Source organism: Mesocricetus auratus, unplaced genomic scaffold, assembly GCF_017639785.1.
Source record: "Mesocricetus auratus isolate SY011 unplaced genomic scaffold, BCM_Maur_2.0 Super-Scaffold_100004, whole genome shotgun sequence".
NCBI lineage: Eukaryota > Metazoa > Chordata > Mammalia > Rodentia > Cricetidae > Mesocricetus > Mesocricetus auratus.
In genome coordinates this window covers 117,845,089-117,869,906 of record NW_024429189.1, presented here as the reverse complement: position 1 = coordinate 117,869,906, position 24,818 = coordinate 117,845,089, and the positions used below count along the sequence as shown (strand labels likewise).

Genomic DNA, 24,818 nt, shown 5'->3' with positions numbered 1-24,818 from the left:
CAGAACTAGCCAATGAGAAGCCCTGGACATTGGCCCACAGCATTGTAACTAATTAATAGAGTCTCTGTGTGTTATTTGGGGTTGATGCAGCTCTGGGAACAGGCTGGCGGGAAGAATGCTCTTTACAACTCAGGGAACTCTTAACCATGTTACAAAGACAGCATGATCAATGCTAGAGAATGAACAAGCCTTTAGTGCTTTTTTCATAGACTGTAACCCGCTGTCACTGAATGCCAAGAGTCACACCTTCCCATTTGCTCTCAGAGGAACAAAACAGATGATAGAACATTCACATCATTCTCACAGAAAACGCCAGACAAGATCTGATTGCCTTTGGGCCCTGTAATTGTGAAGAGTGGTTAAGACTCTGATTGATGATGCAGAAGGAAAAGAAGAGACCCTCCTCCCAGGGAGTCACCTCTTCTTCTTTGGTGGGCATGCGGATCCTGTTCTTCAATGCAAACACTGGTGACTTGGGGACAGTGGCTGGAATTACCTTCTTTTCAGGAACACCCTAGAAGGAGTACACAACTCAATTAGACATCCCAGAATAATTTCAATTTCTAGTACACTACATGAAATACTAAAACCCAGGCTAGGAAGAAAAAACACAGATGAGTGGGCACTTGCTGACAAGCCTGACCTGTGTTTGAACCCATAACCCACGGTGGAAGGAGAGAATCGACTCCCAAAGTTGTCCTCTGGCCTCTACATGAATATGCAAGGATTAACACTCTTATATAAATAACACAGACACAAACAAAAACAAAAAAGGGAAATTAAAATGCCTTCAAGACATTCATATGCAAAGACAACAGCTGTCAGCATCATAGAAGCCCCACTCATGGAAACGAAAACTGACAGATGTGTAGTATTTGAGCATGCACATATTACGGTGCAGTATTTGCCTGTAACCTATGTATATCCTCTCACGTAGTCTGTCAATAGTATACTATGAGTAATACCCAATAAAATGAAAGTGTGTTGAATACATTTATTCTATCATATTATGATTTTATTATATGAATTTATCATATTATATAGGGAATATTGGCCAAGGAAAGAAGTTTGCACATGATCAGTACAAATGTAGTTTTTCCTAAATATTTTTCTATCCATTAGTTGAATTCACAGATATTAGAGTTGACTGTGCAAGCAAAACTTATTGTACTTATTTTTTATTTTATGTGTATGAGGTATTTGTCTACATGTATGTATGTGCACCATATGCATGCCTGGTACCAGGGAAGATCAGAAGAGAGCACTGGATACGCTGGGACTAGAGCCATATGGCTGGGAACCACCTGGTGGATGCTGGAATGAACTCAGGCCCTCCAAGAGTCACAGGTGCTCTGAACTTCAGTTACCCTTCTAGCCCCAGAATTTCTGTTTTCTAAAGACTGCTATCACTAACACAGGAAATCTAGTCAGCAATCTTTGTATTAATATGCTCACATGATTCATTTTGAAACGGGTAAATTAAACTCAAAGGCTTTACTTTTAATAATTTAGAAATAAAGGGACCAGACGCTCACTCAGCCCCCTGCTTTAGTACCCATGACAGGCTACAGAAAAGACACGTAGGCCTCTGATACAAGGAAACTCCATATCCTCTGGCTTCTCAGAGTCTAGGGACAAAACTGAACACAAAGAAACTCCAGACTCCCCTCCCCCAGCCTCCTAGATGCTTGGTTCCTGGGAACTGTTTAGCCACAAAAGAAACTCCAGGGGGACCAAAACCTCCTCTGTAGTCTCCAGGATATAGCTCTGAAAACTAGTGGTATCTATGTACAACCGGCCAACTACAAGTAACAAGTCAATGCCATAAAAACCACAGAACACAGAATGTTCCCTCTCAGCACTGACCAATGAAAATAATTGGTACACAGGCATTTCATGCCAAAATATGACTTTAAAAAATGCTCCTAATTGTACCCAAACGTCAACCAATCAGAAACTAACCCATACCTACTGATGTAATCCTGTAACTTTTGCCTTTAAAACTCAACAATAGCCGAGCGGTGGTGGTGCACGCCTTTAATCCCAGCATTCGGGAGGTAGAGGCAGGCGGATCGCTGAGTTCGAGGCCAGGCTGAACTGACAGCCTCCAAAACAATACAGAGAAACCCTGTCTCGTAAAAAAACAAAAAACAAAACAAAACAAAACTCAACAATAGACAGGGAACTTCACTCCCTCTGGAGGCTGCTGTATCAGCTTGCTAGACGGGGGTCCCCGTCATGGTTGATGAACAACCTTGCTTTTGCAGTTTGGTGGGTCTTCCTGGTGGTCTCTGGGGACTTTACAACTTGGGCACAACACATTTAAGTTTTTTTTTAATGTGCACTAGTGTTTTGCCATAGGTTTCAGGTCCCCTGAAACTGGAGTTACATTCTTACTACAACAAAATCTGCCGTTGTTAAGTCCTGGACAGATGAACAGCACCACTTTGTGGAGAACTGCACCAGGACTATGTGACATGGGAATAAAGTTTGGGAAGTCAGGGATCTGCTCTAGTCCAACTGGGCTTCCCACCTGCATGCAGGCACATCAACAGCTTCCTAGGCCACAAGTTTTTATGAAACAAAATAATTTAATATCTAAGGACTCATTTAGTTCTAAATACCCCCCTCTTTTCATTTTTTTTTTTAAACCTCTGCATCTAACCAAGGGATATAGTGAGAGTGGTTCGGTGCCTGCAGTATACGAGGAGCAAAGAAACCCCTAAGCAGAAGCCACAGTTTGCAACGAAATCACGCCTCATAATGTAAGAAAGCAAAGGATGTTCTGTAAGAAATGATCTTTGGGGTCCTGACACTGCAAGCCCATCCATGGTGTGCTAACCACCAGGTATCAGCAGCAAGTTCCCATTCCACACATCATACTCAAGGCTACCATCATACTACCTCTGCCCCAAGAGGCATTCTTCAACTCTGCCTCATGCTCTCTGCTACTTGGGCCCATCTTTTTCCTTCTTTACCACCTGTTAATCAAAGGTGTAAAACAAAGAAAAGAAAATCCCCTTCTCCTTGGTTCCCTCTGCAAATTGTCTGCATGGCCACTTCTCAGGGGCTTTAATTGTTCCTCTTTTTACCACAAGCAGAACAGCATGCTCACTGTCTCTCCTGCAGCCCTGTAAGGGCACACAGGAGCAGAGTTTTGTCACTTGGGAAAGCTGGTAGGAAGCAGCAGACCCACATTGCAGCAGCCTCTGAGAGACAGGCTCTTCAGCTATGCTTCAAAACTCTAGATCTAAAAGTTAAGAAACTTCATCTTGGTTCTACAATCAACTTTTTAAAGGTTTTTTTTTTGCTTGTTTGTTTGTTTTGGTTTATTCGAGACAGGGTTTATCTGTGAAGCAGTCCTGGAACTCACTCTGTAGACCAGGCTGGCCCAGAACTCACAGAGATCCACCTGCCTTTGCCTCCCACATGCTAGGATTAAAGACGTGCACCACCACACTGGCTTAGATATGTTATTTTCTATTTCATTTTTTTCAGAAAACTCAGCTTTAAAAAGGGTATGCGAGCCAGGCGTTGGTGGCTCACGCCTTTAATCCCAGCACTCGGGAGGCAGAGGCAGGCGAATCTCTGTGAGTTTGAGACCAGCCTGGTCTATGAGAGCTAGTTCCAGGACAGTCTCCAAAACAATATAGAGAAACCCTGTCTCGAAAAAAAAAAACCAAAATAAATATATAGATAAATAAATAAAAAGGGTATGTGGCCTTACCCTTTTTAAAAAAACTCAAGACTACATTGAGAGACCTGTCTCTAAAACAGAGAGAGAGAGAGAGAGAGACAGAGACAGAGACAGAGAGACAGAGAGAGGGAGGGAGGGAGGGAGGGAGGAAGAGAGGGAGAGAGAGAGGAAGAAAAAAGAAAGAGAGAGAGAAAGAGAAAAAAGAATACATCTAACATCTCTTTTATGTGCTAGGGCTACATAGTGAGAGCCTGACTCAAAACAAAAACGAAACACCTCAGGACAACACCAGCACTAAGAGGTACTAATTCAGGCCTACCCTTGGGGTTCTGATACACTCAGCTACAACCATTAGAGCATCACATGTGCATATTTACTCTGTTGTCCTTTAAAAGGGCCCTGCCCACCTCCTATTCTTCTCTCTCTCTCTCTCTCTCCCCTCTCCCCTCTCCCTCCCTCCCTCCCTCCCTCCCCCCCCCCTCTCTCTCCTGCTGCTCCTGTCTCTGGAGGTCAGTCTCCCCCCTTCCCTTTCCCCTTTTTTATTATCCCTTTTCCTAATAAAAACCCCTCTGCTTGAACCCTGTCACATCATATAGTATCACTATTATCAACATGATCTAATTGTTCCCCTGAGATCTCTCTGACCTGAACTCAGCAAATCAGAATGCCAAGGGCTGGTAATCTGTTTATATAAGAAGAGCTCCAGAGAATTCTGAAAAACAACTGGTAAGACAGCACTCTCCTTCAGGACCCCTCAGATTCAGTCATACCTTCCTTGGGCACAAACACACTCACTCACTCACGCACGCTCACACATGTTAGGGGGGAGCAGGGCTGCCATATGAAAGAAAAGGAAAGCTTTCAGTTTAAGAGGAAATGATGGTTATTTCTAGGTACAATCACGATTTTTATAAAGCCTTGGAAGTACAACTTGAAGTTCCTTTTGGTTTAACACAAGGAATGGAATAAACAAAATGCCCAGAGGTAATATATCAGTTTCACTCATGGCTGACTCTAAAACAAGCAAAACGAAAGGACATACAGTAAGCCAGCACAATGGCATGATTTTTACAGTCCTGACTACCAGGAGGCTGATACAAGGCCATCTCTGGATCCTAGAAGTTTTTGTTTTTTTTATTTTAAATTTATTTGGATCCTAGAAGTTTAAGACAAGCCTGAGCAACAAAGCAAGACCCCATCTCAAAACAAGAATTAATTATTTAAATCGTGTATGATGTACTAGTTTATATTTTATGAGACTTGAACATTTACAGATCTTGTGTATTCATGCAAGTTCCAAAACCAATCTTGCAGATACCGAAGGATAACTCCATATGAAAAGGGACATGTGTCAGCCATTACAGCAACACAATGACAACACAAAATTGTCACCTTTGCTGCACATCATCAAAGTTTGCCTTCTCCACAAGCCCAGGAGCTTCCCTCCAACTTCTGCAGACCTTTAAACTACAGCACTTGCTGGGAGGTGGTGGTGCACGTTTTCAATCTCAGCACTTGGGAGGTAGAGGCAGGTGGATCTCTGTGAGTTTGAGGCCAGCCTGGTCTACAGAGTGAGTTCTAGGACAGTCAGGTCTGTTCCATAGAGAATCCCTGTCTCGAAATACCAATGCCAAAACCAAAACCAAACAAAACAAAACAAATCCAAAAGACTACATCTCTTTTCAGAACACATCCTTCTGAGTCTGTATTTTTACCCACATATTGACTCTTACTAGACTTGAAGTCCTAAGACCAAAATTCAGTTGTGCTGGATCTTTTTGTCATCTCAGTTCATAGTACCAACTTGAACATTTGTGAATGGGCAGATTTTTAGCCATGTGCCAGCACCCACACCTCAAGTATTCTTACCACGACATCCTCCAAGATCTTAGTAGGGCAAGGTCTGGAATGAAACTCAAAGTGTTCGTCCTCTGATTTTTTCTTTGACTCTCGCTCTTGAATTCGTTTTTCAATTTCCAAATCAAAACCAACAGGTTGAGTGGGAGGTTTAGCAGGAGGTCTCTTGGGCAAGATGGGTCCACTTTCAAAAATTCTTGGATCAAGTTCTCGGGCTTTGAATTTATATCTGTAAGGAGGCAATTTAGATAATACAAAAGGCTTTTTAATAAATAAAAATTACACAATATAGATAGAACAAAACTTATAAATAAGCGATAAAATGATCCACTATACACAGCAAGATCTCTCCACCTCTTCTTCACCTCCCAAGAAGAGTAAAGAGGCAGGTGGGAATTTGGAGGCTTGGGGTTCCATGATGTCAAACAGCTGTAGTCCTAGCATTCAGCAGGTAGACAGAGACAGGAGACCAGAAACTCTTGTTTGGGGCTGGAAATCTGGATCAGAGGCTAAAAGCACTGGCTGCTACTCCAAAAAACCTCAGTTCCCAGCACCCACAGCAAACAACCATCTGTAATCATCTCCAGTCCCAGAGGATTTAGACATCCTCTTCTGGATCTCCTGGGCACCAGGCATACCAGTGATACAGACACTACATGTAGACAAAACTCCCATAAATATACAATAAAATTAAAAAAAAAAAACCCAATTCCAAGAAACCTGACATCATCATACCAATGCACATAAAATAAAGTTAAATAAATTATTTTTTTTAAAAAGGCAACGATCAGAGAAGATCTAGGCAGACAAGCTTCAGTGCTGTCTACACTAAGTTCCAGCCTTTTCTAGAGGTAAAGCTGTAAAACTCCTTTGATAGTCAGGAAGAGGTAAGGTCTACCTAAACTAACCTTATTTCTCAATTGGAATACAAAATTAAGTTCTGCCACCCCCACTTCTGCATTGAATTTTCGTCAGGTTATGCTCCAGGGCACCTCCATATTCCCACTTTCAGCCACAGAGACAGGAACAGTCTATAGAGCCACCATGAGAAGGAAAGGGACAGCCACTGCCCTGCAGGGCTGAAAGCCAACAGGCAGTTCTACTAGGCTCCCTCGGACATGCGCGTGGGACTCACTGCTGCAGCTTCTCGAGCTCCTCGGCCTCCTGCTCTGCTGTACTTTTGCAGGTCACAACCCTTGCACGGTATTTGGTTTGCAGGATGGGAGTCTGGGGATCTCTTGAGAGCTTGGTCACAGATCTGGAGGGTAACAAGTCTGTAAAGCAAAATCACAGATGTTTGCTTAGCTCCCCAAGATCCAGTTCACCCTCAAGTGCTGACCCAACCAGATAGAAAATGGACAAAGAGGAGTGCCTGGCTTTGTGTACTCAACTCAGCCTATGCCACTCAACCTACAAATGTTCCCTCCCTTCCTCCTACCATTCTTACTGAAGGGCAAATTCTTCTGCCATCTCTGCACCTAAAATCTAGCCACGCCTGATGGGGGTCCTAGCTGCTCACTGCATTTCTACTGACAATACCAGCTATTTTGCTGATTGCTGACAATGTTTTTATTATAGGTTTTTGTTTGTTTGTTTGGTTGGTTGGTTTGGTTTTTCGAGACAGGGTTTCTCTGTATTGTTTTGGAGGCTGTCCTGGAAATCACTCTGTAGACCAGGCTGGTCTCGAACTCACAGAGATCCGCCTGCCTCTGCCTCCCGAGTGTTGGGATCAAAGGCCTGCGCCACCAACGCCTGGCTTATTATAGTTTTAAGATACCAAACCTTTACAAACCAGTGAGTAATTTCCAACTTTATGAATTTCACAACAAACATTCGGATCAAAGCATGCAGGCCACCACTCACAGCAAGTCAATGGTAAAGTCAGGCATGGTGGTACATGCCTGTAATCCTAGAATTTAGGAAGCTGAGGCAGGAAGATCAATAGTTGATGCCCAACCTAGGCTACATTTCAACTTTCAAACCCATCTCACTATAGCTACACCAAACAGGGAGGTAAAGGAGCAAAGTCAGTCAGTCAACTGGGGAAAGTTAGAGGCAGACAGACAACAAGAGCAAGAACAACTGTTCCAACACATCAGTATTTAGAGCAGCAGTTCTCAACTTTCCTAAGTGCTGCAGCCCTTCAATACAGTTCCTCATGTTGTGGTAACCCCCAACTATTATAAAGTTATTTTTGTTGCTACCTCATAACTGTAATTTTGCTACAGTTATTAGCGGTTATGCAAATATCTGTGTGGTTTTCCCAATGGCCTTAGGTGACTTCTGTGAAAAGGTCATTTGACCTCCAAAGAGGTCATGACCCATAAGAACTGCTGATTTAGAGCATTACCACCACTCACAGAGGGTATTGATTTCCCTCAGGCCAGTAACAAACCTGACAATTTTCATAATTACTTAAAACGAATTCTTCTGTCTAGACTTTATATAACAGTGAGAAAAATTAATTATCTAATTCATTTACTAGATTCTTTTTTGAAACTGAATCTGACTATGAAGCCTTGGCTAGGTGAGAACTTAATTCCATGAAGATAAAAAAAAAAATCACTATTTTCCTAATATAAAATGTCAGAATAGCCGTGCATTGGTGGCACACGCCTTTGATCCCAACACTCGGGGAGGCACAGGCAGGCGGATCTCTGTGAGTTTGAGGCCAGCCTGGTCTACAGAGCAAGTTCCAGCACAGCCTCCAAAACAGTGCAGAGAAACCCTGTCTCAAAAAACAAAAACAAAAAGCAAAAAAACAAAACAACAAAAAAGTCAGAATATAGTAGCAATCTTAAACACTAGTTAGGGTTGAGAATGTAGTAAACTGGTCGAGTGCTTGCCCAGCATGCACAAGGCCTTAGGCTGAATCCCCAGCACTACAAAAAGAAAACAGAGAAATACTGCATTTAAAGTAACCCATGTTGCCACCTAAAACAAAGTGCTAAATGCTGCCTAACAGGAGAGGAAATTTTTTAGGTAGCTCAAAAATACATCCTGTTTTACCCAAAATACTAGCCATATTTATTTTTGTTTTGAGTCTGGGTTCTTTGTAGCCCCTGCTGCCTTGAAATCACTATTTAGACCAAGCTGGCCTTGAGCCCCAGCCTCCCAAATGCTGGGATTACAAGCATGTACCAACAACCCCATTTAACCGTTATCTCCTGATGAGACATCTTACATTATTTTCTTTCTTTCTTTTTCATTTGTTTGTTTTCAAGACAGAGTATCTCTGTGTAGTCCTGACTGCTCTGGAACTAGCTCTGTACACCAGGCTGGTCTCAAACTCACAGAGATCCACCTGCCTTTCCCTCCCAAGTGCTGGGATTAAAGGCATGTGTCACCACTGCCTGGCTTCAATCTGTAGACTTTATCTTCTTGCAGAAATTACTTTCATAAATACAGAAACAACTAAAATCCTTCCATCTGTCCTCCACCAAACCTACACAAACTCATCAGCATTTGTACTCATCCACCTCACTCTCCTATCGCCCTTTGAACAATCGCCGCTGCTGTGCCTGGGACTGGAGAATAGGTGCTGGCCACCAAGGTACTGGGAGGAAACTCACTCTCTTCCTTCTTATTCCTCAGATGATATCTACTAGGGGTCCGTTTGTGGAAGGCTTCAACCTGCTGTGCAATGGGCACATATGTGGAAGCTGTTTCGTCAAATGTTCTTTTCTTTCCTTTGGACAGATTGAAAGGTTTAACAATGGTGCATCCTTTAGTCACTCGGGCCTGTGAAGAGAAAAGTTGTTCAGCAAATGAAATGTACTCTACCACCAGCCACAGAGGCAGCACAGGCTCTGAGCCAGGATTCAGCAAGGGTTAATCATACATCATACATCAAACATGTCGTCATGTTTCTTTTGAAAGATCTGGCAGTTAGGAGATTGTTTTGCAATAGTGCATATGGAGTTTCCCCAAGTATATAATGCTTTTAACCAACCAAGAGCAAGTTTTCTTAGAATTCAAAGGGAAGGAGAGAGGAAAGGTAAAACCACACATACAAAACTGGCATGGACTGCTGGGTCTGCATCAGGTCAAGCAGAAGGGTAACTTAGCTTTCTTCACTTACACCCTCAAACTAATCGACACAAAAGTCTGCCCCACTGTGGATCATTAACTTTTCATCTAATTTTAGTGAGATTTTTTAATAAGGTCTCTCTCTTTACCCCTGGCTGGTGTGGAACTCAACTCTGTAGACCAGGCAGCCTGTAACTCACAAGACATCATCTGCCTTCCCAGTGTTAGGGTTTAAGTCAGGCACCACTAGGTCTGGCTGGATCACTAACTTTGAATGGAGGCGAAACTCATGGGCACAATTCTAAAGAGGCAGCAACAAATCCAGGCTTTAAGACTGGCTCAAGACCAGGCACAGAGCACTGCTTCATCTCAAATAAAGGACAATGGTGACTACAAACATGAGCAGCTCACGAGTTCTGGAATGCTGACTTGGGACCATCATTGCTTCTGGTGATGCTCTGCTAAGAAAACTGGACCTGGGGGCACCAGCCTTATACACGATGTCTAGACATTCATGCAGACAAAACACATGTACACATAAAATAAATAAAAATTGGAGGGGGACTGGAGAAGTGGCCCAGTGGTTAAAAACACCTGTTGTTCTTCCAGGAGACCCAAGTTCAATTCCCAGCACCCATACCAAGTGGCTCACACAGCCACCGCGAACTCCAGCTGCCAGGGTGGTGATCCCTCTTCTAACCTCTGCTATCACCCTCACACACATGGCATATACTCATGAGACACAGGTCCATACATAAACAATAAAAAAAATAAGTATTAAAAGTATTTAAAAATAAAATTTTGCTTTAAGTCAGGAGTGGTGGTGCACACCCACCATCCCATTATTGGAGAGGTGAAGGCAGGAGGATCAGGAGTTCAAAGATCATCTTCAGCTACACAGTGAGTTTGAGGAAAGCATAAAAATAAATGGGACCCTGCCTAAAACAAAACAAAACAAAAAACTGGCTGGAGAGATAGCTCTACAGTTAAGAGTACCTACTACTCTTTAAAAAAAAATCAGAACAGTGGTGATACACACCTTTAGTCCTAGCACTCAGGGAGGCAGAGGCAGGGGAGCTCTACAAGTTGAAAGCCAGCCTGGTCAACAAAGCAAGTTTCAAGACAGTCAGGACTACACAGAGAAACTTTTGTCTCTAAAAACAAACAAAAAAACAAAAACAAGAAAAAAACACTGGCCGGGCGTTGGTGGCGCACGCCTTTAATCCCAGCACTCGGGAGGCAGAGGCAGGTGGATCTCTGTGAGTTCGAGGCCAGCCTGGTCTACAGAGCGAGTTCCAGGGCAGCCTCCAAAGCTACAGAGAAACCCTGTCTCGAAAAACAAAACAAAACAAAACAAAAAAAAAAAACCTGAAAAACAAAACAAAAAGCCAAACACAACATGAGAGGTCTGTGCCAACCCGTTTTTACATAAGCTCTGATGGGTCTTGGATGCAACATTGTAGGCAACAGGCTTCTTTTTTAAAGATTTTTTTTTCTAGATTTGATGTTTATTAAGGTTTTGAAAGAACAGGTCCTAAAACCTTTATGCCAGTAACTAACCCCTGGTTCTATCCTAATCTCCTTTATCAATCAGCTAATGTGTCTTGCAGGTTAAACTAGGTGTCACTATGTTCACTTGGCTCTAGACTTATTTCTTTTTTTTCTGACATTATAATTACATCATTTCCCCTTCTCTTTCCTCCCTCCAAAGTCTCCCATATATACCTCCCCTTTCAGATATATGGCCTCTTTCTTCATCAACTGTTGTTACATACATACATATATATTTCTATATATAACCTACTCAGTCTGTGTGCTGACTATTCTTATGCCAACTTGACACAAGCTTGAGTTATCTGAAAGGAGGGAACCTTAATTGAGAAAATGCTTCCAGTCGGGCTGTGGTGGTGCACACCTTTAATCCCAGCACTTGGTAGACAGAGAGGCAGGTAGACCTCTGTGAGTTCGAGACCAGGCTGGTCTACAAGAGCTAGTTCTAGGACAGCCTCCAGAGCCATAGAAAAACTCTGCCTCAAAACAAACAAACAGGCTGGAGAGATGGCTCAGAGGTTAAGAGCACTGGTTGTTCTTCCTAAAGGTCCTGAGTTCAATTCCCAGCAGCCACATGGTGGCTCACAACCATCTGTTGTGAGATCTGGCACCCCCTTCTGGACTGCAGATGTACATGCAGACTGAATACTACATAATTAATAAATCTTAAAAACAAACAAACAAAAGCAAACAACCAAAAAAAAAACAAAAACAAAAAGAAAATACTTCCATAAGATCCAATTTTTTTTTCTTAATTAATGATTGGTGGGGGAGGGTCCAGACCATTGTGGGTGGTGTCATCCCTAGACTGGTGGCCCTAGGCTAAGCAAGCCAGGGGAAACAAGCCAGTAAGCAGCTCCCCTCCAAGGCCTCTGAATCAGCTCCTGCCTCCTTGCGTTCAGGTTCCTGCCCTGACTCCCTTCAATGATGAACAGAGCTGTGGAAGTATGGAAGTGTAAGCCAAACAAACCCTTTCCTCCCAAGTTTCTGTCATGGTGTTTCATCACAGCAACAATCACCCTAACTAAGACAGTCTGATTAATGTTACTTGTATGCATGTTTCAGGGCTAACCCTTTGTGTTAGATAACCAATTGATGTGTTCTTCCCTGGGAAAACTATTTCTCCAGTTCTCAGAGTTCCTGAGTTACTTGTAATTCTTTGTATAGAGGCCTCCTGAGCTTTCCCTCATCTGTGTTAGCATGTCTATTGTGATTGTCCTTATTTAGCATGTTTAAGTAGTCATGTTGGTAGACTCTATGGAGACACAATCTCACAGCAAACTCCCTGACCCATCTAGGCTTGGGGCAGACCTCTCCTAGTGTGTCCAGTTTTAATAGCAGAGCACCGCCAGAAGCAATGATGACCCTAAATTCTCATACTTGCAGTCACCATTGTCCTTTACTTGAGATGGGTCATACTCTCCACACCTCTTCTACACCTGAGTCTTCGGGCATTGGAGAAAGAAAGCTTCTACAAATTTGCCACATATAATCTTATGTGCTTCATGTCCCTTCTTAATTTTTACATAAACGTGGTAATATGCTTTCCCAGGAGTGATTTGTTGATAGCCACAGTTCACAGGGAGTTTGTATCTATCTTGATTCAAATAGTAAGCCTCCCTCAACCATCCTACTATAAATAATGACCACAAATGCTACAGCTGAATACTAGTAATAATAACACCGTTACCTGGCAACTTACAGGAGATGGAGGATGCTTTCGAAGTTCAGACATGAAATTCACTTCCTTATACTCTTCCTGGTTCTTAGGATGTTGTTTGATTCGCTCATCTGTGAGGAAGTGAAAGTCAACTGTTTTGGTGACTTGGTTCACAGATTTCTTCACAGGTTGCCCTGAGGAGCAGAATAAAACACACAGTTAACATTAAGAACAAAGACCATTAGTAAGTACCTTTACAACTCTAATCCTCTCTGTATCTCTGTTACTATGGATCTAGGTGTTATGCTTGTTGAGTTCTATTGGGTTTGAAGTCCTTTGCTTAGATGCAAACTAGGTAAGGAAGAAGAGCACGCTGCTAGGATGTCGTTATAGCTTTGAAGAACGACAGTCATTCAAATTGCTCTATAAAACCATGGCCTCACCCCTTTTTTGAAATGGTGTTACAGATGGAACCCAGAGCCTCAGAAACTGTAGTCCAACACTCCATACCACTGAGAATCCAACCCACATAGACTGACTTTAAAAGTAAAACTTAACTCAGAATCTCTAAGAGGGGACCCTATAAACCCCAAAGTGTTTTTCCAATCCAGTAAGCAGGTCTCTGGCTTTGATGCCACCAATAGCACTATCTCAGGACCAAGCAAGTCCATGAGCTCTTCATTCAGTCATTCTTTTTCTTCTAGCTGCCACTGAGCTCTTTTTTATCCTCCACCTTCAGGATAAGAAGGAAATGGCATCCCAGCCAGGCTGTCTGTCTGTATCCCAATCCTTTTGCTAACACACAAGAGAGGAACCGCATGCTCCAAGAAAGCACTGGTGTAGGTAGTCAGGTGAGAAAGTAACCACTGGGAAAGACGAACCTGCAGCCACCGTTTTAAATGAATACATGGTCTTATGCTGACTACTCAAACTGGTTGTTTTTGCTTTAGAAACCTCAAAAAATACTACCAAAATTCCAAGAAGCACCCTCCTCGTTAAGGCCCAAGAGAGGCGCAGCTGACCTGGCCCTGCAAGAGCAAGCTTCTTGAACTCCTCATTCTTTTTCCGCATCTCCACCACCTCCTGCTGCATTCTCAATCTCTTCTCCAACTCCTGCTCTTCAGTACTTTTTAGAACCTTCTGCCTAGAAACAAGAATCAGTAAAAGAGAGAAGAAAGGGGAAAAAGGGTTAAGTGATTCAAAGGACTCTAGAGTTGCTGGATAGACTATGTTTATAACCTATGATATCTATCAAAACCAAAGTTTATCTACCAGAAAGAAACACTGGTCTAATTAGGTAACATTATGAAAAGATAGATACTTTATTTTACATGAAGAGATTATAAAATTTTCAGAAAATAATTGCTAAAACTACACAAGACACTAGACACAACAAAAGACTCACACATTTTTCTACACCAATGATTGATTAGCTTTTATTCCACATGAAAAACTAAGCTAAAAGCCAGGTGTTGATGGCTCACGCCTTTAATCCCAGCACTCGGGAGGCAGAGGTAGACGGATCTCTGTGAGTTCCAAACCAGCCTGGTCTACAAGAGCTAGTTCCAGGACAGCCTCCAAAACAATACAGAGAACTGTCTCCAAAAACCAAAAAGAAAGGAAGGAAGGAAGGAAGGAAGGAAGGAAGGAAGGAAGGAAGGAAGGAAGAAAGAAAGGAAAAACTAAGCTAAAAAGCTAGAAGAGCCACATTTAGAATTCCAGCACTTGGGAAGTTAAGGCCGGAGGACTGCAAACCGGAGACAATGGAGACCAGCCCAGGTAATCTATCTAATTCCAGATTCAGCAATGTAAGAAAGAAAGAAAAAGCTGGGCAGTGGTGGTGTACAGCTTTAATCCCAGCACTGGGGAGGCAGACGAAGGCAGATTTCTAGGAGTTTAAGGCCAGCCTGGTTTACAGATCGAGTTCTAGGAGAGCCAGGACTACACAGAGAAATCCTGTCTCAAAAGAAAAACTCTTGTCAGCAAATAAAAGTTAAAAATATTTTAATGCTGGAGGATATAACGGAAGAAGATGATTGATACAAAAAAAATTCAGTTAAGGGCTGGAGAGATGGCTCAGCAGTTAAGAGCACTGGCTGCCCTTACAGAGGACCCAAGTTCAGTTCCTAGCATCTACAGGTGGCTCACAATCACCGCTAACTCCAGTTCCAAGAACTGATGCCGTCTTCTAGCCTCCAGAGTACCCACACAAAGGTGGTGAACTGGCAAATAATTATACACATTAAATAAATAATCTAAGGTGATAGGCATACTAGTTTGGTTTGACTTTGTAGCTCTTATAAGTATAAGCAGTCAATTTACACAACTTAAAAATAGATTTGGGCAGCCGGGCGTTGGTGGTGCACGCCTTTAATCCCAGCACTCGGGAGGCAGAGGCAGGCGGATCTCTGTGAGTTCAAGGCTGGGCCATCCTGGTCTACAGAGCGAGTTCCAGGACAGCCTCCAAACCCACAGAGAAACCCTGTCTCGAAAAACCAAAAAAAAAAAAAAAAAAAAGATTTGGGCATGGTAGCACATGCCTTTAATCCCAGCACTCAAGAGGCAGAAGCAGGCAGATGTGAGTTGGAGGCTGGCCTGGTCTACAGAGCAAGTTCCAGGTTAGCCAGGGTCACACAGAGAAACCCTGTCACAAAAAGACAAAAAATAAATAATAAATTATTGGATACTATAAATATTATATCAACTAGATCTGAAACAATTTACATTATAGAGAGGCAGCAGACAGGGGCTCAGGATGTAGTAGTCTGAGTCTTTACTAGCATATACAAAATTTAATCTCCAGTACCACACACAACAGGAGTAGTGGTGCATATATACATTCTCCTTCCTAGGGAAGCAGAGGCAAAAAGAGCAGAGGTTCAGGGTCATCTTTTGTTACTTATCTAGTACAAGGTCAGCCTATGCTACAAAAACAAAAAGGTGATGACACTGCAAATCTTTTGTTTTTTAAATTTCAGAAATAAAATTGGTAATAAATATCAACACCCATAAACCATTATCTATTATTAAACCAGTGATTCTCAACCTTCCTAATGCCACGACCCTTTAATACAGTTCCTCGTGTTGTGGTAACCCCCAGGCACAAAATTATTTCATTGCTGCTTCATAACTGCAATTTTGCTACTATATAATCTTAATGTAAATATTTTGGATAGAAGTTTGTCAAAGAGGTTGTGACCCACAGGTTGAGAACCACTGTATTAAAGTGTAAACAAATTTTTCCTGAAAAATAAATTAAATATCTCTTGGCAAATGAATAAATCTGACCCCCAAAGTTGATTACTGACTGTAAAACTAAGTATATTTACTGGGTAAAGGCTAAGAAGCTCAAGGTGGCCTATCCCATTGAAGTAGTTAAGAACTTGGTTTTTTTTTTTTGCCCCGACTGCCCTGGAACTCTGTGAACCAGGCTGGCCTTGAACTCAAAGACCCACCTGTCTCTGCCCTGCAAGGGCTGAGATTAAGGGTGTGCACCACCAGAGCCCAGCTTCCCTGTTCATGTTTTAAACAAGCATCTTGTGTTCATTGTTTACCATCTCAGCATCCTTCTGGGTCACAGGTGGGGTCACATACAGCTTTTAGGAGTTCACCAAATGGCAGGTGTGCCAAATGGATTGAAGATGGACCTACTTATAATTTACTGTATTTAAAAGTTTACACTGGGGAAAGATTTACCTTGCAGGTGGAACACCAGGCACAGTATGTTTGCCCTTAACTTTCTCCAGACTTTCTCTTTCATTCTTTCTGGAAGTACCTTGAACACTGCCTTCTTCCTCTTCCTCTGGTTTCTTTTTATGAGACCTTGAGTTCAAAATGAACAAAAATAAGTAAGTTTCAACTTCCTTAAGCACATCCTCATTTGGGGGACTAACAACATGACTGAACCACAAAGTTCTGCAGTCGCATTATGAGATCACACACAGCCACAGCTCCAACAGTTAACCATGAGAAAGCACTCAGAGGTCAGGTAAGGCATCTGGTGGTGTTTAAGAATATATAGTGATTCTATCTGTCATCAAGTCAACAAACAGAACAATATCTGTTTCTTAGTAAATTCAGGAGCAGCAGCAATATAGCCAGCTACAAGTAAGTATTGCACTTGCTTCGGTAGCTTCCACTGCAACTGGGAGATACAAGTGACAATCTGAACTAAGATAAAACTTAAGATATAACCTCTGGAGAAGGTCTGACTTTCCTGGCTAAGTGTTAGCCTGCTTCCTTTATAGTATACACTCATAAACATGAATGTAATGTCTAAAGGTATAGAAGTTACCTTCTGATTATGAAACTCAAGAAAAAATGAAAAAGCTAAAAAGTAATAGCTAAGAATCAACCAAAGGCAGTGACAAACTAGTTTTGACTTGTATGAAGTACAAAAAGTATTTAGAGTATTCCTTGTGGTTAAACACATTCCCAATTGAAAAGTTATAATAATAATAATAAGCCTGTACACCACGTATTCTAGTTGGTCTCTGTCATAGTAGAACACTGGGGTCAAACCTATAAACTAAGATTTGAGCACCTTCCCGAAGAGACAAAGGGAAACAACGCCCCTGACCATGGCATTGCTTAGGAGTTTCCCAATCTACAGGCACACCAACCAGAATGTAGTTGGACTCATTGTCAACTTCCCTTTGTAACTCAAAAACTCTCAATTCAGAACAGAAATCTACTACAGAGGGCAGTGGTCTACAAAGCAACAGTAAGAAGCCTTGACTACTTACATTTTTATTCTTTTGGAAGGTGGAAAGTCACTGGAAGGAGTGGTACATCTCTTTGCTTTCATTTCAACAAGGGCATGTTTTTTTGATTTGTGCTCCAAATCCTTCTGAGCAGAGAGTCTAACAGATCTTCTACGGTGGAATTGACACAATTTATCTTATGATGATCACATTTACTACACATATACAAATGTTCTTCAGACAGTAAAAGTATGTCAAACTGTAAGGCCAATAAAACATTTATTACCCATTCTCTAGTAATCTAATGTTTGTGGTATTCAAATTTGCTGGTGGTTTACAAATTAGACCTCAATAAAACTGACTTTTAAAAATACCAACAAAACAGACTAAATAGGGTATTGCTATTGTAATCTCAGCACTCAGGAAAGCTAATACAGAATGGCAAGACCTGCCTCAAAAAGATAAAACTAAAATCAGAATCCTGGGTGTGGTGGCACATGCCTTTAATCCCAGGGTTTAAGAGGTAGAGGAGGGCAAATTTGAGGTTAGCCTAGTCTACACATTGAGTTTCAGGGCAATCATAGCTGCACAGTGAGAACCTATCTCAAATTCAGAACAGAATTAAAATAAAATACTAAATACATCTGAATGAGGGTTGAGATAGTTCAGTGGTAGACTTGCCTAGCAAGTACGAGGAGCAAAGATCTGGGTCCCAGGGAAGATGGGAAAGAACACAGAGAAGTTAAGATTAAATATAAAACACAGGAAAAGGAAAATAGGATAACAACATAACAACAAAAAAGACAGTGACCATGAAACTAAGCAATGACAGTTCTAACCAGATTAATAATTGTAATATAGTAAGACAAATATAAGCTGACAACATTTCAAGTATAACAAAAATTAATGAGAATGATATTTTTTGTTTGTTTGGTTCTTTGTTTTGGGATACTTTTTGTTTTTGAAACAGTATTTCTCTGTGTAGCCCTGACTGTTCTGGAACTCGTTATGTAGATCAGGCTGGTCTCAAACTCACAGAAATCCGCCTGTCTCTGCCTCCTAAGTGCTGATATTAAAGTTGTGCACCACCACCTCCAAGCTGGGGTTTTAGTTACGGATTTTTAAAAGCAAGATCCCACTAAGTGCCACCTACAAAAAACTTTATGTGATTGGTTGCTTTAAAAGCTCCACATTAAGAGGAAAGAGATGTGTGTGTGGCAGAGGGGTCATCAGATGACTTAATAATCAGAGTTGCTTCTGTCCAAGCCTGACACCTGACCTGAGTTGTAGCCCCAGAAACCACATGGTGAAAAGAGAAAACTGATTCCAAGTACTGTCCATATACAGGATAGCACTAGTGCGCGCGCGCGACACACACACACACACAAAATATACATACATATAATTTTAAATTTTTCATTAAAAAAAATTTTTTGTGGGTTTTTGAGACAGATTGGAGCCTGTCCTGGTACTCACTCTATAGACCAGAATGACCTCAAACTCACAGAGATCCTCCTGCCTCTGCCTTCTGAGTGCTAGGATTAAAGGCATGCAAAGGCATGCACCACCACCACCACCACCACCGTTTAAAGATTTTTTTTTTTTTGAGACAGGGTTTCTCTGTATTGTTTTGGAGGCTGTCCTGAAACTCACTCTGTAGACCAGGCTAGCCTCGAACTCACAGAGATCCACCTGCTTCTGCCTCCCGAGTGCTGGGATTAAAGGCGTGTGCCACCAACGCCAGACTAAGATTTTTTTTTAATGATTTATTTATTTTTATTTGATGTGCATTGGTGTTTTGGCTGCATTATGTCTGTGTGAGGGTGTTGGATCCCCTGGAACTGGAGTTATAAACAATAGTGAGCTGCCAGCCATGTGGGCATTGAGAATTGAACCCATATCTTCTGGAAGGGCAGCCAGTGCTCTTAATCACTGAGCTATCTCTCCAGCCCCATAATTATAAAATTTTAAATAAGGGTTGGGCATATAACTCTGTAACAGGAAGTATGCTTAACACAAATGAGACTGGCTCAAACTCTAACACCACAAAATATTAGGCATGAATAAAGGGCAAAGATAGAATAAAAGTAAAAGGATAGAAAATATATACAAATCTAACCATGAGAAAGCTTCTGCAATACTAAGAAACAAAGAAAGGCATTTAAGGGCTGAAGGGATGGCTCAGTGGTTAAGAGCACTGATGCTCTTGCAGAGGACCCAGCCCACATGAGGGCTCACACTATAACTCCAGTTCCAGAAAGTCTGGCACCCTTCTGGCCAGGCACCAGGAATGCATGTGACACATATAAATAAATGTAAGCGAAACACCCAGACACATAAAATAAATGAAAAATTTTAAAGAGAGAGAAAGGTAATTGACATTAATACATTCATACAAAGCTTTTAAAACTGACAAGTTTGAATCCTGGCTTTGAAATGAACTTGCCTTGAGCAAGCAACTAAGTATCTATAAGTACTTACCTATAAACTAAACCCACAAGCTACAATCCACAAGCATTGAAGGAACACAGGTATCTACCAGGGCGGACACAGATGATCTGTGAGTTTCTATACTGTTTGAGCAGCACCAGTAAGACTCACAACTTTGTGCCCCACTCTTACCTCTGAGCCTGCACAGGAGTTTTTCCTGATACAGCCCCCTCAGCATTCACAGAAGAACAGTCATCTGATGGAACGGAATGTTTCTGAAGATTTTCCTTTTCTGTCTCATTATAGTAAGTGTTGTCAACTATGATAAACCAAAAACCTAGTTAGACCACTACAGAAGTGTCCTAAAGTTCCCACTTATAAATATATTACAACTTTAAATGGCCAGAAAGCTCAAGAGTTACAACACTGGCAGTTCTTTCACAGGGCCTGGGCTCATATTCCCAGCACCCACATGATGTCTCACATCTGTCTCTAACTCCAGTTCTAACGTCTTCTTCTAGCCTCTGCAGGCAAGATGTACTGACATATATGAAAGCAAAACACCCATTGACATAAAGTAAAATTTAAAAATTGGAAGGTTTAAATGGAGTTACCCTGTAACAGGGGACAGTACCTCTCCCAGACACCATTAAGCTAACAAACAAAAAGCCCAGAGCCACATATGTTACCTCTTTTTAAGTTTTTATCAGCAGTTTTCCTATAGACTCTGCCCCAAAACACATTCCAGGTTATTGTCAATGCTCTTAGCTTCCCTCCAGAACTTGACACTAAGACCCTATTGGTGAAGATACCACACTTGAGTCATACAACATGGGGTAAGTCAAGTATCAAACTGGAACCTCAGCTCTACTAGTTAGCTTTCATAGTGCTTGCTGAAGGAGTATTACTACTGGGGAAGTAATAACAGTCTTTCTCAGACATGAACCCTGACAGCTACAGTTAACAATTGCCCTGGCAAGACATGCCCACCAGTGCAAGAGTGGCAGAATTGTAATGAGAGTAACCAGACACTTTCTGATTGGATTTAAAGCCTACACAGAAAACGGAATTCACACCTGACACCATTAATAGGTCCAAAGGCCTGTGGCTTGGGAGGTCATGGGTCCTTGGAGAGGACACACTACTACTACTATTCTGCTAAGTAGACATAGTATTAAACTGCCCCTAAGTATTATCTTTATACCCATAAGTTAGTGCCTCTCCCAAAACTCAGAGAAGCTTCTTTTTTGCAGTAGATGGCAATTAACACAGAGACTGGTCAATGTGTAGAGAATAATAAGACCATAGTGTTCCATCTAAACGGGACATCATATCACTGCCTCCAAGGCTCAGGGATCTAAGAGGCAGAGATAATAGAAGACTCCAATTAACAGCACTTATCCAGATATTGACAGAGCAGTTGCACACATGAACTCCTAGTAGCTTGAACTTGACACACAAAACGATGACCAAGATCAAGCCAGACAAAATTCCAGTGTGGATGGGGAAACAGATTATGAAGTCCCACCCTAGCTGAGGAGTTATTAACAACTGATAGCTGCTGGGAGAGGGAGAGCCAGTTTTCTTCATAGATGAGTCCTGAGAGGCTACCTATCCATGTTCCAGTAGATGGTCCTACACTAGTGCAGATACTGGCAGCACTAATTGTGCTAGGTTGTGAAAGGGGCAGATCCCTGTGAGTTGCAGACCAGCCTGGTCTACAGAGCAAGTTCTAGGACAGGCTCCAAAGCTACACAGAGAAACCCTGTCTCAAAAAAAACATTATCACTCAGGATAGCACTAAGTACTCATAAGGTCCTAGACTTAATCTCTGGCACTGGGGGAAAAAAATCTTCAAATGAATCCTAAAAGCATATAAAAAGAAAAATACAGTCAGTTATGGTGGTGCCTGCAACGTCAATATGTAAGAGGATCACAAGTCTGAGAGCCTGGGCTACACACAGACCTCTTCTCAGGAGAAAGAGCAGCACATAGTTGGGTGCACATCCACCATGAACTGAATTCAGCCATTCACTAATAAACCAAAATTACACCTCTGGTAGTTCCCTCAGAGTTCCAGCTCTAATCCCCACCAGAATCAAGGCACTTGTCTAAGCTGTTTCTCCTTACCTGCCTTCAAAGGTGTGACACGGCTTTGCTGGAGTTTGGCTTTTCTCAAGGAAGTTTTGCCCTGAAAAAGCTCTTCTATTCCATTCTTCCCAAGAAACTTGTTCCCCAAGTTGGCCTTTTCCTCTGTAAGGAAGCAAAACAAAGGAGAATCATGCATTAAAATGGGGAGTAAAGTCCATTTCCAGCACCTTTAGCAAAAACACAATTCTAGCAACTAAAGGAAAGGAGTGTGCAGTCAGGGACAGACTGCAAAATCTATCCCCAAAGCACCTGCAACATTCAACAAGGTCTTACAGTAAAGGAAAGTTGCAGATTCTGTACTCCTTCATCGTTGTTAAGATACATAGTTAGGGCCACACCAACATTATCTGGTCTTATCTACCATTTAAGTACATGACATTCTCCTTGAAGAAAACTGTAGCCACTAGGAACTGTAAGATTACAAGGGACAGATTGTATTCACAGAGCATGCGGTGTGTGGGAGTGGAGCAGAGAGAAGTTTTCTCAAGGAGTTTTATCTTGGGTTCCGCTGTGATGGGGCTGTGTCAAGCTACAGGCGAGCAGTGGCCCCTGAATAACTACACTGTGCATGGACATTCTGATTAGAACCATGTGAAAAGATGGGATAAGCTGAAAAAGAGACAGAAATATACCATAGCTAAGGTGGTTTTCTAAGTACAGGATTATTTTTTTCTTCCAAACTTTCTATTTAGTTTTGTTGCTATGCTAATATTCCCTTTCAGTAGATAGCTGGAAGGTAAAGAAAAACTTACAAAAAGAAATCTTCAGACAGTCAAGGTGTTACCTTGGGTTGCAGAGCTATGGGGATGCACACAACACTCTAGGACAGCAGGCCAGACTATCTATCTGCTCTTCCTTCCGACAGAGCCCTCTACTAAAAGGAACACCTAATTCTTTTCCCAGGAGAGTAACAGAGACCATGTAATTTGAACTCTGCATTTTAAGTGGTAAGTGCAGCTGCAATAGAGTAATTTTTGTTCCCACCACATACTGATATTAGTGTCTCTTAATGAGGAAGGTGGAGACAAGAAAAAGGATAAAATGAAGACGCCTCATCAACAACTGGACTCATACATTATCCCAAAGTTATATCTAAATATAACTACAAGCAAGGGGCTGTCAAGATGGCTCAATGGTTAAGAGCACTGTTGCTCTTACAGAAAACAGAAATTCAGTTCACAGCATCCATGTCAGGCAGCCCACAAATTAGGCTCTTATGACCTTGAACCGCTCCCCTGGTCTACATGTGCACTGCACTCATTCACACACAGAGAGACATACATAGCAATACAAATAAAATCTTTAAAAAAAAATGTTTTTGGCCTAGTTTTAGGTTTGTACCATATCATAGAACATCACAGAACTCAAATCTGTTGTGGGTTAGGCTATTAGTACCATAATGTCTCCATTTAAAAACAATTTTGGAGCTGGGCATTGGTGGCGCACGCCTTTAATCCCAGCACTCGGGAGGCAGAGGCAGGCAGATCTCTGTGAGTTCGAAGCCAGCCTGGACTACCAAGTGAGTTCCAGGACAGCCTCCAAAGCCACAGAGAAACCCTGTCTCGAAAAACCAAAAAAAAAAAATCCAAAAAAAAAAAAAAAAAACAATTTTGGAGCCAGGCACATGACTTTAATCCTACCACTTGAGAGGCAGAGGCAGGCAGATTTCTGTGAGTTCAAGGCCAGTCTGGTCTACAAAATAAGTACCAGGACATCTAGAGCTACATAGAGAAGTCCTATCTCAAAAAACTAAAAAAACAAGCAAAAAACTATTTTGGGAAGTCTGGAGTAAGGGCTCAGGGGTAGGAGTAATTCTCTTCAGAAGACATGAATTAGGTTTTCAAAACCATACCAGGCAGTTCACAACTGCCTGTAATTCCAGCTCCACAGGATTCCACATCTCTGCTCTTTTGTAGGCAAATGTACTCAAGTACACATTCCCAAAACAGATGATATAATTAAGCATTTTTTAAAAACAAAGAATTTGAGGGCTGGGAATGTAGCTCAAGCTGGTACAGTACTTGCCTACCATACACTAGTGTTTAAATGAAGTCCCGAGCACTACATAAGCTGGGAATGGTGGTATATTCCAATATCCTCAGCACTATAGGGATTGAAATAGATGGAAAGTTCACATACATGAGACAGTGATTCAAAAAATAAATATAATTAAAATTTAAAAATGAATTGAGACTTAATTTCTATCAAGAGGGAGGTGAAGCCTGGGAGCTGGAGACCTTCAGGTCAGATTTGACTCTGTCTCCAAAAACTAAAAAGATGATGAGAGATGTCAACAAGCCAGGCACAATTTAATCAAGAGATCTCTTAATCATAGGAGTTCAAAGCCAGCCTCAGAAACACAGACATAAGATTGCTCTCAAAAGTAAGCAAATATGCAAATAAAATTAAAATAAAAGGGCAACATGGGATCTTTGTGATTTAGAATACTCATCATATCTTGAGATGCAAACTACATGAACCCACACAGGTGATTGACAAAAACCACACACACACACACACACACACACACACACACACACACACACACACACACCCTGGAGAAATTCTGAGACTGGCAGATTATAGCAATGTCAGATACAGTCTATGCCCAGATGACAATGGTGTAGGTTTTATGTGATCACCACCATTACAGACAAACATGGTTGAATCCTCAAGTTTCACTTACTCTTGAACAGTCAAAAAACTACCTAACAACTTCTGGCTCCCTAAAACAGAAGCT

The 24,818-nt window shown here is 41.7% G+C and overlaps 1 protein-coding gene across 6 annotated transcripts in view; it reads right to left on the bottom strand.

Annotated features, from left to right (window-relative positions):
* Positions 1–24,818, bottom strand: part of Tpx2 (TPX2 microtubule nucleation factor) — a 46,819-nt gene that overhangs the window by 6,097 nt on the left and 15,904 nt on the right. For 5 of the 6 annotated variants that reach the window (XM_013125219.3, XM_013125221.3, XM_021223022.2 and 2 more), the window contains 10 exons: positions 22,058–22,180; positions 20,120–20,246; positions 17,540–17,668; positions 16,491–16,616; positions 13,817–13,938; positions 12,825–12,988; positions 9,127–9,295; positions 6,690–6,828; positions 5,567–5,783; positions 419–514 (listed from right to left, as the gene is read on the bottom strand). In XM_013125219.3, coding sequence (XP_012980673.1) covers positions 419–514; positions 5,567–5,783; positions 6,690–6,828; positions 9,127–9,295; positions 12,825–12,988; positions 13,817–13,938; positions 16,491–16,616; positions 17,540–17,668; positions 20,120–20,246; positions 22,058–22,180 — 1,412 coding nt within the window. The remainder of the gene's footprint in view (positions 1–418; positions 515–5,566; positions 5,784–6,689; positions 6,829–9,126; positions 9,296–12,824; positions 12,989–13,816; positions 13,939–16,490; positions 16,617–17,539; positions 17,669–20,119; positions 20,247–22,057; positions 22,181–24,818) is intronic. The other variant, XM_005086062.4, reaches the window with a different exon arrangement.